Below are 13,330 nucleotides of genomic sequence, written 5' to 3' on the forward strand. Positions count from 1 at the left end.
GAATTCACAAATGCACCTAGATGTTTTTTATCGTGAACCCTTTTTGAAATGAAAAAATTAGTAGCAGGCAACGGTCGGTTGGAATATATAGTTAAGGTCATAAATAATGAAAAAAAATGAAGGCAAGTAGTTAAAAGGGGTGCTATTTAAGGGATGAAAACTGTTTTTGTTTCGTTTTTTGTAGCGAAACGAGACCTAAAGAAAAGTGTTCCATTCAAAAGTTGTACATAATGAAGACATTTAAAACTTTCAAAACTACAAAGTTTGCGAGAAAAAGACGAAAAACCGATTTTTTTTGTTTTTAATTTTTTTTCTGTGTGAAAATTATTAAAATCCAATGGAACTTTGTGAAAGTACGTAAATACTTCCATGTTGATGTACTGGTGCTAATTTTTTTCGTCAAAATGTCTACTTTCAAATGGTGATTGAGAAAAACTGAAAAAACATTTTTTAAACTAACCCTAAGTATTCTAAACTATTCACTTGGACTTAATACTACACTGATCTAAGACAACATTAATTTATTCGAGTACGTTTGTCTATCCCGATATATTCGGAATGACATTAGATTATTTACTGATTTCTCATTCTTAAACAAGAACGTATTTGTACCGAAAAGAATTTCTCCAATGTTTCTAGAAAGTAAACAAAAAGCCTTTCCTAGAAATTGGTGTTAAAAACAACAAACAAATCGCCGCTGTATATATAAAAACGTGTGAAAAACAGTATTAAATGGTTTCTGCGAACCGCGCACTTGCCAAAATTTACACTCTTTCATCATAACAGGATAAGACCGGCTTCACATTGTGGACGAGTTCGTTATGAAAATTAGGGCACGTAAGAGTCACATTTGAACAGCGTTACCAGAAGTTTTAAATGGTAAGGTATCTGAGAAAATGTAACCTGGAGTTATGTTGATAATTTAATATAACAGATTCTGCTATTGCAACAAATTTATATGTACCGGGTGAGCAATTAACAATTGCTGTTGGTCATATCGGATTATATTACAGCTTCAAGAAAAAAAATTATTAGAAAAGTTGCCACGAGAAACCGTAGAAATTTTTTAATTTTTTAAAAATGAAAAAACAACATTAATTGAAATTTACCTAATTAAGAGGCATTTGAGAGAGAGAGAGAGAGAGAGAGAGAGAGAGAGAAAATACAAAATTAAAAAAGTGAAATTTTTTAAAATTCACCCAATTAAGAGGCATGTGAGAGAGAGAGAGAGAAAATACGAAATTAAAAAAGTGAAATTTTTTAAAATTCACCCAATTAAGAGGCATTTGAGAGAGAGAGAAAATACGAAATTAAAAAAGTGAAATTTTTTAAAATTCACCCAATTAAGAGGCATTTGAGAGAGAGAGAGAGAATACAAAATGAAAAAAACAACATTAATTGAAATTTACCTAATTGAGAGGCATTTGAGAGAGAGAGAGAAAATACAAAATTAAAAAAGTGAAACTTTTTAAAATTCACCCAATTAAGAGGCATTTGAGAGAGAGAGAGAATACAAAATGAAAAAACAACATTAATTGAAATTTACCTAATTAAGAGGCATTTGAGAGAGAGAGAGAAAATACAAAATTAAAAAAGTGAAATTTTTTAAAATTCACCCAATTAAGAGGCATTTGAGAGAGAGAGAGAGAGAGAGAGAGAGAGAGAGAGAGAGAGAAAGAGAAAATACGAAATTATAAAAGTGAAATTTTTTAAAATTCACCCAATTAAGAGGCATTTGAGAGAGAGAGAGAATACAAAATGAAAAAACAACATTAATTGAAATTTACCTAATTAAGAGGCATTTGAGAGAGAGAGAGAATACAAAATGAAAAAACAACATTAATTGAAATTTACCTAATTGAGAGACATTTGAGAGAGAGAGAGAAAATACAAAATTAAAAAAGTGAAACTTTTTAAAATTCACCTAATTAAGAGGCATTTGAGAGAGAGAGAGAATACAAAATGAAAAAACAACATTAATTGAAATTTACCTAATTGAGAGACATTTGAGAGAGAGAGAAAATACAAAATTAAAAAAGTGAAACTTTTTAAAATTCACCCAATTAAGAGGCATTTGAGAGAGAGAGAGAATACAAAATGAAAAAACAACATTAATTGAAATTTACCTAATTAAGAGGCATTTGAGAGAGAGAGAGAAAATACAAAATTAAAAAAGTGAAATTTTTTAAAATTCACCCAATTAAGAGGCATTTGAGAGAGAGAGAGAGAGAGAGAGAGAGAGAGAGAGAGAGAGAGAGAGAAAGAGAAAATACGAAATTATAAAAGTGAAATTTTTTAAAATTCACCCAATTAAGAGGCATTTGAGAGAGAGAGAGAATACAAAATGAAAAAACAACATTATTTGAAATTTACCTAATTAAGAGGCATTAGAGAGAGAGAGAAAATACAAAATTAAAAAAGTGAAATTTTTTTAAAATTCACCCAATTAACAGACATTTGAGAGAGAGAGAGAAAATACGAAATTAAAAAAGTGAAATTTTTTAAAATTCACCCAATTAAGAGGCATTTGAGAGAGAGAGAGAGAGAATACAAAATTAAAAAAGTGAAATTTTCTAAAATTCACCCAATTAAGAGGAACTTTAGATAGAGAGGGGTGTTTCTGAGAATACGAAATTGAAAATCCACATTTCTTAAGATTGAGCAGACATTTGACAGAGAGAAAAAGAAAAAATATGAAATTAAAAAAGTGAAATTTTTTAAAATCCACCCAATTAAGACGCATTTGAGAGAGAGAGAGAAACTACGAAATAAAAAAAGTAAGAGAGAGAAGGGGCCGTTTTTGAAAATATGAAATTGAAAAATCAAATATGATCCATATCATCTCCATCTTGTAAAACGTGATAGATGGTAGAATATGGAAAAAATGTTGATATTTAAAATAACCTTTTGATATTGGACTTGAAATCTTTATGTCCAAACGTTCGATTGACTAGCGTACTAACACTTTTTTCACTATTCGATATTGTGTTGTTTATATCAAAAGATCTTGAAAATGAATGTAAAAAGTTAGTAACAATAAGAAAGACATAAAAGTTATATAATTAACTATAACTTGCCTGACCAGTCTAAATTAGTGAAAAATTCATAATACAACAATGAAAAACGCCACTGCCTACAGTCGAAACAAAAGAAAACATTTCATTTAATGCAAATAACTGGAAAATTTCTCACCGGGTTTGTTGGTTAGTGGACTATTTTTGTCTTTATAAGCTCGGTATATTAATTTTGCGGTCGGAATTCTTTGATACTTCTTATAGTTTATAAGTAATAGCCGGTATACAACTGCGCAAATGAACTGTGCAGTTCATTTGCGCAGTTTTATCGAATGTATGTACAAAAATCAGCGCAGATTTTTTGGTTGGTATAAGCCATCCGAGCAAGGTTCAAAATCTATTCTATAAATCGTCGATCGCGCTTGCGGTTGGCAATTCATTCAGTTCGTTCGCAAGGATTGATGTATGCGGACGCGTCCGCGTACGTTAAACATGTCGATGCTGCTTGTGGAATAAGAAAAGTAAAGATTATCACGACCTCAACTAGAAAAACGCTGCGCGCAATAAGCTAATTATTAGGTATAAACCCATTGATCCTAATGTTAATAGGGTGACAGAGATTTCTATATTATTTGTAATATTTTTATATACAGGGTGTTCCACGACGAGTTACAACTATCTTTATATGGCAAAATACTTATAGTAGAATCATGAAAATTTCTACGTTTGGGTTTTCGGATACGATTTTTTTAAATAAAATATTTTCAAAGATGGCCGACTTCCGGTTCTACTGGTTCATCTTAAAAAAAATAATTTATAAAGGTTTGCAACAGTCGAATTTTTTACATCTTTGAAAATATTTTAGTTAAAAAGATCGTATCCGAAAACCCAAACGTAGAAATTTTTATGATTTTACTATAAGTATTTTGCCATATACAGATAGTTTAAACTCGTCTTGTGACACCCTGTATTATGCAAAACTTACTTTTAAGTAATCTTTCTGTAGAACTTTGTACAAAGCCTCACAAGTTTCAGTAATAATTTGAATGAGAGCCTGTTTTAATATCAACGTAGAAAACTTCATACATTCGTACGAGCGACCTGTAGCTAAAAAACTCGAGAGTTGCAGACAATCTTTCATGACTTATTGCTTCTCTCATCACGGTATTGCTTTTTTGTGTTAGCGATATAACTGAAAACTGGAGATGTAAGTCTCTTCATTAATCTTCAAATAATTGGCCAGTCTTTCGGGAAAAATTTCAACTCGTTTAATAAATTTATGTGAGAGTATGACTTTCTTTTAAGAAGCTAATATTTACACCACACACTACGTGATTTTCTTTTCGTTTTGCATAAAACAAGCCAGGATAGCGCAAGCGCTTCATCGTCTTCCATCACTATTGACGTGTTTTTATTCAAAGTTTCTGCCGAGAAGTGACGATCTTCGCATATATCGTGGATATATCGACGCACTACCAACACTCGATAAACTGCGCAAATGAACTGTGCAGTTTGTTTGCGCAGTTTTATTTTTGCCATGTATACTGGCCATAAGACTAGACAAAGTCGTATTTTTGATAATGAAAGTTAGAGGAAGCTAGGTGGGTAACGCGAAGCATAATTTGAATAGTTTCAGAAAGTACTAATAATAGCGTCGAGAGTTGATTGGTCCTAAAGATGTGAAAGATTTCAAAACCAATACGTTCGGTAACCCGAATACACTGATCGTTATGAATTCGGATTTAACCTACTCCAGAGATAAAATCATTTTATTTGCCATTTCACACTTTATTATCTTATCTTACATGTTAATTAATGACTAATAACAGTGATTCCAATCTAATTCCTCTATACTTTCTATTAATACTATGCCATGCTTACTTGATTATCAAGGATATATAAAAATAGGACACTGAAACAAAGAAAAAAATTAAATCTTTATAGGTACTAATTTATTTTTTAATAATAATTATTATCTAAATTTGAATTGTTCACACCCTGTATAGAATTTTTTTTGAACATTTGGTATACGCCTGGTTATCTTATCTGCATTTATCTAAGGGGAGAAACCATAGACGTATTAAAGATTATGGACCCGCCTTACCTATTCACAAGTAGTTCCGTGATGCCAACATTAGAAAGTGAAGATCGAGATAGAGATAGAGCTAAAGAGGGCAAAAAATCCAAGCTTAGTAACCCATCAATAATGCTGCTCATGTTAATTAATCAGCAAACTAACGAATTATCAAAACAGTTAATACGGTCAAGCTTCAATTCAGCTGTCATGATGATGGGGCAGAGTGTCTAGCTCCTCACCAATTTACGTAGTTCTATTGTAATTTAAAAATACTTATACGATTGTCAAATAGTCAAACAGAATCTTCAAGATTTCTAATATTCACCTCTGAAATAATTTCGGAGTTTAATAATTCGAAAATGTATTCTGCCAATCTTCAAAGGGGAAAACAACTACTTTCCTGGCTAATGCTTCGATGAATATTGAATTACAGCTCCTCTGAAGAGGATCATGGCAATCGACCGATATTAACACCCCCAATGGCTCGCAATTGCAAGAAGTTTATAACCACTAACTAGTTTCGACGTTATTAAATCTAATCAGAGTGGTATAACAACTCTCGTTCGGGCTTAAGACCATATATATATATATATATATATATATATATATATATATATATATATATATATATTGCAAACTAATTTGATACTCACATCATGATCTTTCTCAGCCGCTGCTAAACATTTCATGTATTCCTTAGATATGTCACATTTCGATTGTTCTTCTCCAGTATTTTCTAATATTTTATCTACAATTTAATTTCTATTAAAGTCGAGTAGTTCCTATTTAATAATAGTTTCTACATTATTTATGAACAATATTTTTTTAAAACTTTTATTTTGTTTTAACAAACCTACTAACCGGCTTGTGGTTTATCGACATTGTCGGCATAGAAATAGAAACCATTTCCGGACACTGAAATTCATTAAATCAAATTATAGATTAATAGCTTTTCTACAGGAGATCTTTGTACTCTTTGACTATAATGATGAGTACGATATTTCAATCTCGGTATAAAAAGTCACACCTCTTTATCTTTATACTTACTTGTAACATTCGCTAACTCCCCCGTACACATTTTTATTCTTTCCAATAACTCAAGGGCTTCATTATAAACCACATTCTTCTTTACCCAAGTTGATGTTCTATCTATGCAAGGAACATCATACTGAGGATTCAACTAAAAATTAGAGAGAGGTTCTTGTTGAGTTTGATGTTTTTTATTTGGTTAACAATGTTTAATGCTGAGTTGATTTTATATAATTATGATTTATTCACTCTGTTGTGCTTTTAAGTGTAGTTGTTTCACGTTGGGTCCTACGAGTATAGTATAAATGAGTGATCTTTATACAAACTTACCAGCTTAAGTTCTTGGAACACACAATAGTAATAGTCACACTAAAAAATAAATAATTAATGAATTTGCTTATAAAACTTAGGGTGCGATACAACTAGTGACGACTTTTAATCCATTAAGATAAGGATACACCAACTCAAGACAGGGATATTTCAGGTAAACGAAAAGGTAGTCCGAGTAGATAATACAACTCGTCACAGATTCATTAGAGTATTACCTGGAATTTAGTATCTAATCTACTTTGTTAATTTATAGTTGGTTAAGGAAAATAGAAACATTGAGATTAGTTTTTAACTATAAAAAGTCGGATCTCTTTTCGTTTTCTCTTCCCTGAAAAAGTCAGTTAATGCTTTGCGGATAATTTCATGGCAGATAGGCCCCCTATTCAAAAATGGTCGATTATTTGGTAGAAAATCACATAGCCGGGAATGCAGTTTTACCAACCTCGTGCAAATATTGTGAATTATATAAAACTATTATTAGAGTAAGAAACTGCTTCATATATAAAAATAAAAACAATAAAATAACAGAATATGAATTTGTGAGACAGGTCTGCCATAGATACAAAATATAATATTTTTTATTGTTTCTTTATATATTTTGTTATGTGTTTTAAATAATTTTTAATGAAATGCACTGTAAATAGTCATATTTTATTTTTGTTTTTCATTTCATAATTGAAGCCCAAGCAGCATAATTTTCCGTCACGAGTTGTCTAATCTTCATGACAACCACTATCACGCGTTGGCACATTGTATCATAGTTGAGGTTTTATGGCGAATATTAAAATTACATGTTGACGCAAGTCCAATACTTGGAATTTAAAGATGAAGATTTCCACCTGCACTTCTGGCATTATATTACAAGTTTATTATTAGTAATTAGAAGAAGCTCTCATCTTTGCAGCGAAATATGTTAAATGGATCTTCTGAATATAACTTCTCGTATGATGATTTATCAGATGGTTTTAATGTTGGCGAATTAACATAAACTGATATAAGTTAAAACTGGAAAAAATCTTTTTCCACTAATATCTTAATTGTCTTATCAATGTAACGAATTCAGTTATTTTTATATATAACATATCGGTGAGGTTGATATATTTCATCAAAAACTTACTTTTTGTGGAACTTTGGGTTCGTTAACGTCCATCCCTAACTTTTTACGAGCGAAATTAGCTGCTTTCACTTCTATTTCATGAATTTTCTCGCGCATTTCCACTTTAGTAGACCAACAGTAATCTTCTACTCCTCTTATTTCTAGAGGTGTTTCGCAGTTTGCTGTAACCTATTTTGAAAACATTAGATATAAAATTTGCAATAATTTGAGTATCATAAGAGAATTTGATAACACCAAAGAGGTTATTGAGCCTTGCCCAACCTACAAGAAAAAAAACAGAGAAGGCAACGATACATCAGGGGTACTACTATCATATTATAGAAAATATACAGTCTGTTGAAGGCTGTTCTTCATGTTTAAAAGTACAAAATTCCCGACTTATTTAAAGAACAATAGATTTTCTAGAAGTATGATGCTCCTTATCATCCTGCCATGAATGATCTCACCGAGGAAAAAATTTAATTTGAGGAAATGCGTCTCAATCATGATTCTGATAATACGATCCGTCTGTCAACTGAGCTGCAGGAAAAAATGATCTATTGTCGTAGTTATGCAACTAGCCTGGAGTCAATCTTCTGAAAAATTATGCCTGAAAGCAAGGAAAATTCGTTTGGTTGCTCGATTGTCCATTTGCAAATACCATGTTTCATCAAGTGATAGATTAGGGTCATCGTTTCGAGCACCATACTAACCAGTAGATCACTGCGTTAGAGCTCATATGAATTTTATGCCACAGCAAGTGTCCCGTGGTATTCCACTAGATGCTGACCATTATCAGCTGCAGTCGATGTCCCCCACTGCCTTCTATGTACGCCAGGATTTCGTAGTTATATGAAGACAGTAAGGTCAGTGGACTCCAAATGACAAATCTGCTTCGACAAAAGGCAAAGACAGTTTCAAAAATGAAGGTGATTGTCTTTTGGAATAAAATAATATTACATATTATGTATAACTGCTTGATAAGATAAAGGAATAATTTACAAAAAACCATCGCTTTGGAAGGAACAGAAAGTATCTTTCCATGAGGACAACGGAGCTTCTCACACTTCGGTAATCACTTTAGTTGAAATTTGAGAATTGCATTTGTTGTCGTGAATCTGGTGAATTGTTGGTTGTCAACAATTCACCAGATCTGCTCTAGAGAGTTTTATCTGTTTCCAAACCATAAAGTTTCACTTGTAGGAGAGATATTTTCATCAAACGAGGACGTTATCATATACGAAAAGGCCTATTTTGAGGCAAATATTATTAGAAAAGATTTAAAAAGCTGGAGCAGCGTTGGACTGAGTGTATAAATTCAAAAGGAGACGGTATTGAAAAATGATTATGGAAAAAATTGTCTTTTTTCTTTGTTAGTTTGAAAAAGTTTTCGACAACCCTCTTACTTTAAGTAATATGACGAAGATGTTTCTCTACAAACATTTCAATTAAAAAATTCAAACCCAATTATCAGCACAGAGAAATTATACATATTCCAAAGAAGATCAACACAGAGAAGAATATATAAAACAAAGAAGGTGAAGAAAAAAGTAAGAGAAACGGAATAGAAAAGTTGGGAAAAGAACTGAACAAAGAATATGATAATAACAGTAAATTCTGTCATAGCCAAAAAGCGTTGGAAGGAAAGGAAAAGATATGATAAGAATTTAAGGTATATAAAACAAACCTAGCGAAATATTAGATAAATAACTCCTTTTATCTAAAGAAATTCAAGGAAGGCGCAGACTAAACATACATCATAGCAGGAGACGAAGGAAGTGAAGAAACCAATGTGGAAGAAATCAGCTATAAAGAAGTCATAGAGAAAATACGGAAAATCAAAAACAATAAAGGAAGCGGAATAGATAAGAAATTGTTAAATATCTTGAAGAAGGCAAGACATGGAGATGATGAACCATGGAGGTCAGAAATAATATCACAAATATAGGAGGAAAATATTCAAATTCCATTCCGCAAGAAAGGGGAACAAACAATGTGCAAAACAACAGATCAATACGCGATTTTATTGAAAAATTTGTCTTGTTTTTTTGATATTCTGAAAACGTTCCAGACAACCTGGTAGTTTATAGACTTTGACGAAGATGCTCTTTTACAGACATTCCATCTAAAAAATTCAAACTCAATTATTAGCATGAAGAAATTATATAAAATCCAACAAAGTGAGAAGGTGATTAAATGTGTGGGAGAAGAGGGCAAAAAAAACACGTTACAGGAAATGTTTAAGGAAGCATGGAGGTTAAAAACAATAGCTCAAGTATTGGAGAGGAATATGCTATTTTCAATCCACAAGAAAGAAGAACAAACAAATTTCGAAAACAACAGATCAATATACCTAGCTCCAGTGTTCTATAATATATATATATATATATATATATATATATATATATATATATATATATATATATATATATATATATACATATATATATACTAGGATAACAGAAGGAAAACTAAGAGAAGAAGTAGTCAAGAAATTAGAAGAAAAACAAGCATCATTGAGAAAAGGAAAATAAGCAGTGGTTAATATTTTTATACTAAAAAATATAATAGAAAAACGTTTCGAAAAAGGAGAAACACTGTATTTAAATTTCATAGATCCGAGAGCATAATACGACTCAAGATTTCAAAGAAATAACGCGTGGAAAATATTAAACAAACTAGAAATACCAAAAAAGTATACATAATTATTATAAGAAGCGAATATAAGAGAGGTCTGTCTAGCAAACTATTGTGGAAGATATAAGAACTAACAAAAATCTGGATAAAACAAATAGAAAAACATTCTAACGGAAATTTACACAGAAAAGCGCAAAACAATGATAATACACGAGAGAAAACTTTAGAGAAACCATTAGTGAAAGGAAAAGCAATGAAACCGCGATGTTTCAATGGAGTGAAATCGTTTCCTACTGATTATCGTGCTCACAAAAAATCTTGGATAACGACAGAACTTTTTAACAATTGACTTTTAACAGTTAATCGAGACATGAAACGACAAAAGCGAAGATTTTCCTCTTTTTAGATAATTGCACTGTCCACAATAGTCCTCATTGTGCAACGTAGAAATTCTTTCCATTGAAACGACTTCCAAATTGCAACCATTGGACCAAGGGATCATCCACAATTTTAAGACGTTCTATCGTGAAGAAATTACTAAGAAAGTTTTAGAATATCTCGACTGCGAAGGTCACTGTTCTAACGGCTATTTTACCGATTGACAAGGCATGGACAAACTGTAACACTCCAAACAATTTTCAAATGCTTCAAAAAATCTCGTTTCATAAAAGATAATCGGGTTCACTAACCGATGGGGAAATTTTATTTGCTTCTGTCTACAAAACGAGAGTGATGAAAAAGCATTCCATACACTTTTTCTCTTGGAAAAAGTTATTGAGCAGACTGAGCAGCACTGTGCTTTGGAGCAAAAAATAAAAATATGAGAAAGAACAGATAAATAATAAACTGGTTTGGATATGAAAAGCAAGAACTATGGGAAGAAGGAAAAGGGGCAGACCAAGAAAAACATGGAAAGTACAAATAGCAGATATCGAGAAACAAATAGACAATAAAGAAAATGATGATACTGGTACAGGATGGGACAAAACAGGTGAATAGATAATAAATACCTTTCCGATGCCCTAGGGAGAGCAAAAGGAAAAATAAGGAGGAAAAATTCCGTCCTGTACTATGGCGTGAAATTGTGGAAAATATTAAAGAACGGCAGCAAGTGATTTCCATTAATTACCTCCATTATAGAAAACTATAGCGATTCCATTAATCGGGGTAGTTTAACCATCAATTATATCTTTGAAAAAACGTTAATTTTAAATGAAAAATCATACTGAAATGGTACAATTTTTTTTATATTCATACGTACCTGAACAATAACTGAACATAACACTAAAATATACAATCTTAATTTATTCATGATTTCGATCTGATTTTTACGCACTCACAGAACTATTCCCAATAAATAGCATTATAATTAATTGCCCCTACTTCACGGTACAACGGGACACTATCATTAATCTTCATCCGGCAAGGTAATAGCTGTATAATTATAAATAGTTTATCGTTAATAGAATGTCGCATGCACAAATCATTAACCAATACTTTTCAATATGAGATTCAATTCTGTAGCTATTTGAGGACGTATAACAACCATAATTCCACGTAACTACAGATATCCTGTCAACAAACAAATCTAGGTCGAATAATTTTTGAAGGATGCCTATTCCAGAATTGATTATTATTGTCTGTTAGTTGATCACCTTAAACGATATTAACAAGACTAGCAGCTTTTCGTACTCATCTTTGTACCATAAGAAGTGAAAAACCTTTAGAGTTTAGGTTGAGATTGAACAGTTGGTTGAAGCCGTTGTCTGGCAGTTGATTCAACCGTAACCTAAGTTCAGTTTGAAGTATCAAAATTTTGTTTACTTTGGCTTAGTTTCGTGAACTTAACTTATATATTGATTTAACTTGAAATTAATCGAACAATTTGAACGATCTTCTTCATCTTATCCAGAAATTTTACGAATCAGACTTCTTTGGAAAAATAGAAATGTTTATAATTCATCCGATTCCGCTTTTGAAACTCAAATATTCAAGCCAAGAGTACCTTGAAACTCCTAACCACAAGGAGATTATTTAGAATAAGATTTAGTCTCTGCAAAGAAACAGTTATGTCCCGGCGCAAGAGTTTTATTATGTTATCACTCCAAAAACTGCAAGGTATGTTATTATTTATAATTATAAGAGTACACCTATAGATATTGGGTTGTTTTTTTTAGGAACTACGCTACACGATGGTTGCTACTGAAGTTTCTAGTAGGACAAATGAAAACAAATATTCATGATACAATATGGTTTTATTGTTTTCCAAAATATTCTCTATTGAGATCAATACAATTTTGCATGCACTTGAACCAATTGTCGAAGCATGTGATTTGAACGCATCAACCGCTTCTTCGGGTGTAGTTGATCTGGCAGTTTATTCTTGATTTGCGGGAATATTTGGCACATTATGGGCCAAACAAGAACTGAATTCTCGTGTTGTAGTGGTGGAGAATGATTCGTTTTCTGCGATTGGTTTCCTTTATTTTTTCGAACACTTTTGACAAACAACTACTAGTATTTCCATTCCGAATTGACCGTTCTACGTTACTCCAATGGAGCGGTTATGTCCAGTTATTCCAAAAAAACAGGCGACCATTTGCTTGGAAGTGCTTTGTGCGCGAACAACTTCTATTGGATTTGGCTCGTCCTTGACACACCCATACAATCTATTGTTGTTAAGTTTCGGGTTCATAAGCATAGATACAGGATTCGTCGCCTGTTTTTATCTCGTAGACGTCTTTTAAAGCATCGCGATTGAATTCCTTCAGCATTTATCTGCACCAATCAATTGAGCGATTGTGAAATTATACAGTATCCACCACGAACAAATTTTTTTGACAGCCGAATGTTCATGCATTATCAAATGTATGCGAGTAGAACTAATGCCCAATTATATCTCAATCTCATGGTATGTCATATGAAGATATTGTAATATCAGTTTTCTGGCACAACAGCTGATTTTGGACGACCTTCATGACCTGTAGCGAAGTGCGAGTACGATTGAAAGTTTCAAGTATCTGTAAAGGTGATATCAGACGGTTCACTTTTCGGTTCATTCATATGAATGATCACTCAAGTGAATGTTCTCTTTTTTTTATTCCACGCGCACAAGACACACACAAAATGACAAAAAAATGAACTTTA

The 13,330-nt window shown here is 32.0% G+C and overlaps 1 protein-coding gene across 1 annotated transcript; it reads right to left on the minus strand.

Annotated features, from left to right (window-relative positions):
• Nucleotides 1-4,767: 4,767 nt before the first annotated feature.
• LOC130899396 (uncharacterized) lies at nt 4,768-11,561 on the minus strand. The gene is made up of 7 exons (XM_057809315.1): nt 11,445-11,561; nt 7,568-7,735; nt 6,451-6,489; nt 6,139-6,271; nt 5,953-6,006; nt 5,745-5,839; nt 4,768-4,926 (listed from the first exon to the last, which is right to left on the minus strand). The coding sequence occupies exons 1-7, from the start codon at nt 11,493-11,495 to the stop codon at nt 4,903-4,905; spliced, it is 564 nt and encodes a 187-aa protein (XP_057665298.1). The 5' UTR covers nt 11,496-11,561; the 3' UTR covers nt 4,768-4,902.
• Nucleotides 11,562-13,330: the final 1,769 nt, after the last annotated feature.

This window comes from Diorhabda carinulata, chromosome 11, assembly GCF_026250575.1.
Source record: "Diorhabda carinulata isolate Delta chromosome 11, icDioCari1.1, whole genome shotgun sequence".
Classification (NCBI taxonomy): domain Eukaryota; kingdom Metazoa; phylum Arthropoda; class Insecta; order Coleoptera; family Chrysomelidae; genus Diorhabda; species Diorhabda carinulata.

Coding starts and splice junctions, on each gene's coding strand:
- LOC130899396 (XM_057809315.1), bottom strand. CDS start 11,495: ATGAATAAATTAAGATTGTATATTTTAGTGTTATGTTCAGTTATTGTT. Junction 6,490..7,567: donor AACCCAAAGTTCCACAAAAA/GTAAGTTTTTGA, acceptor TTTATTTTTTAG/TGTGACTATTACTATTGTGT. Junction 6,007..6,138: donor GGAGTTAGCGAATGTTACAA/GTAAGTATAAAG, acceptor AATGAATTTCAG/TGTCCGGAAATGGTTTCTAT.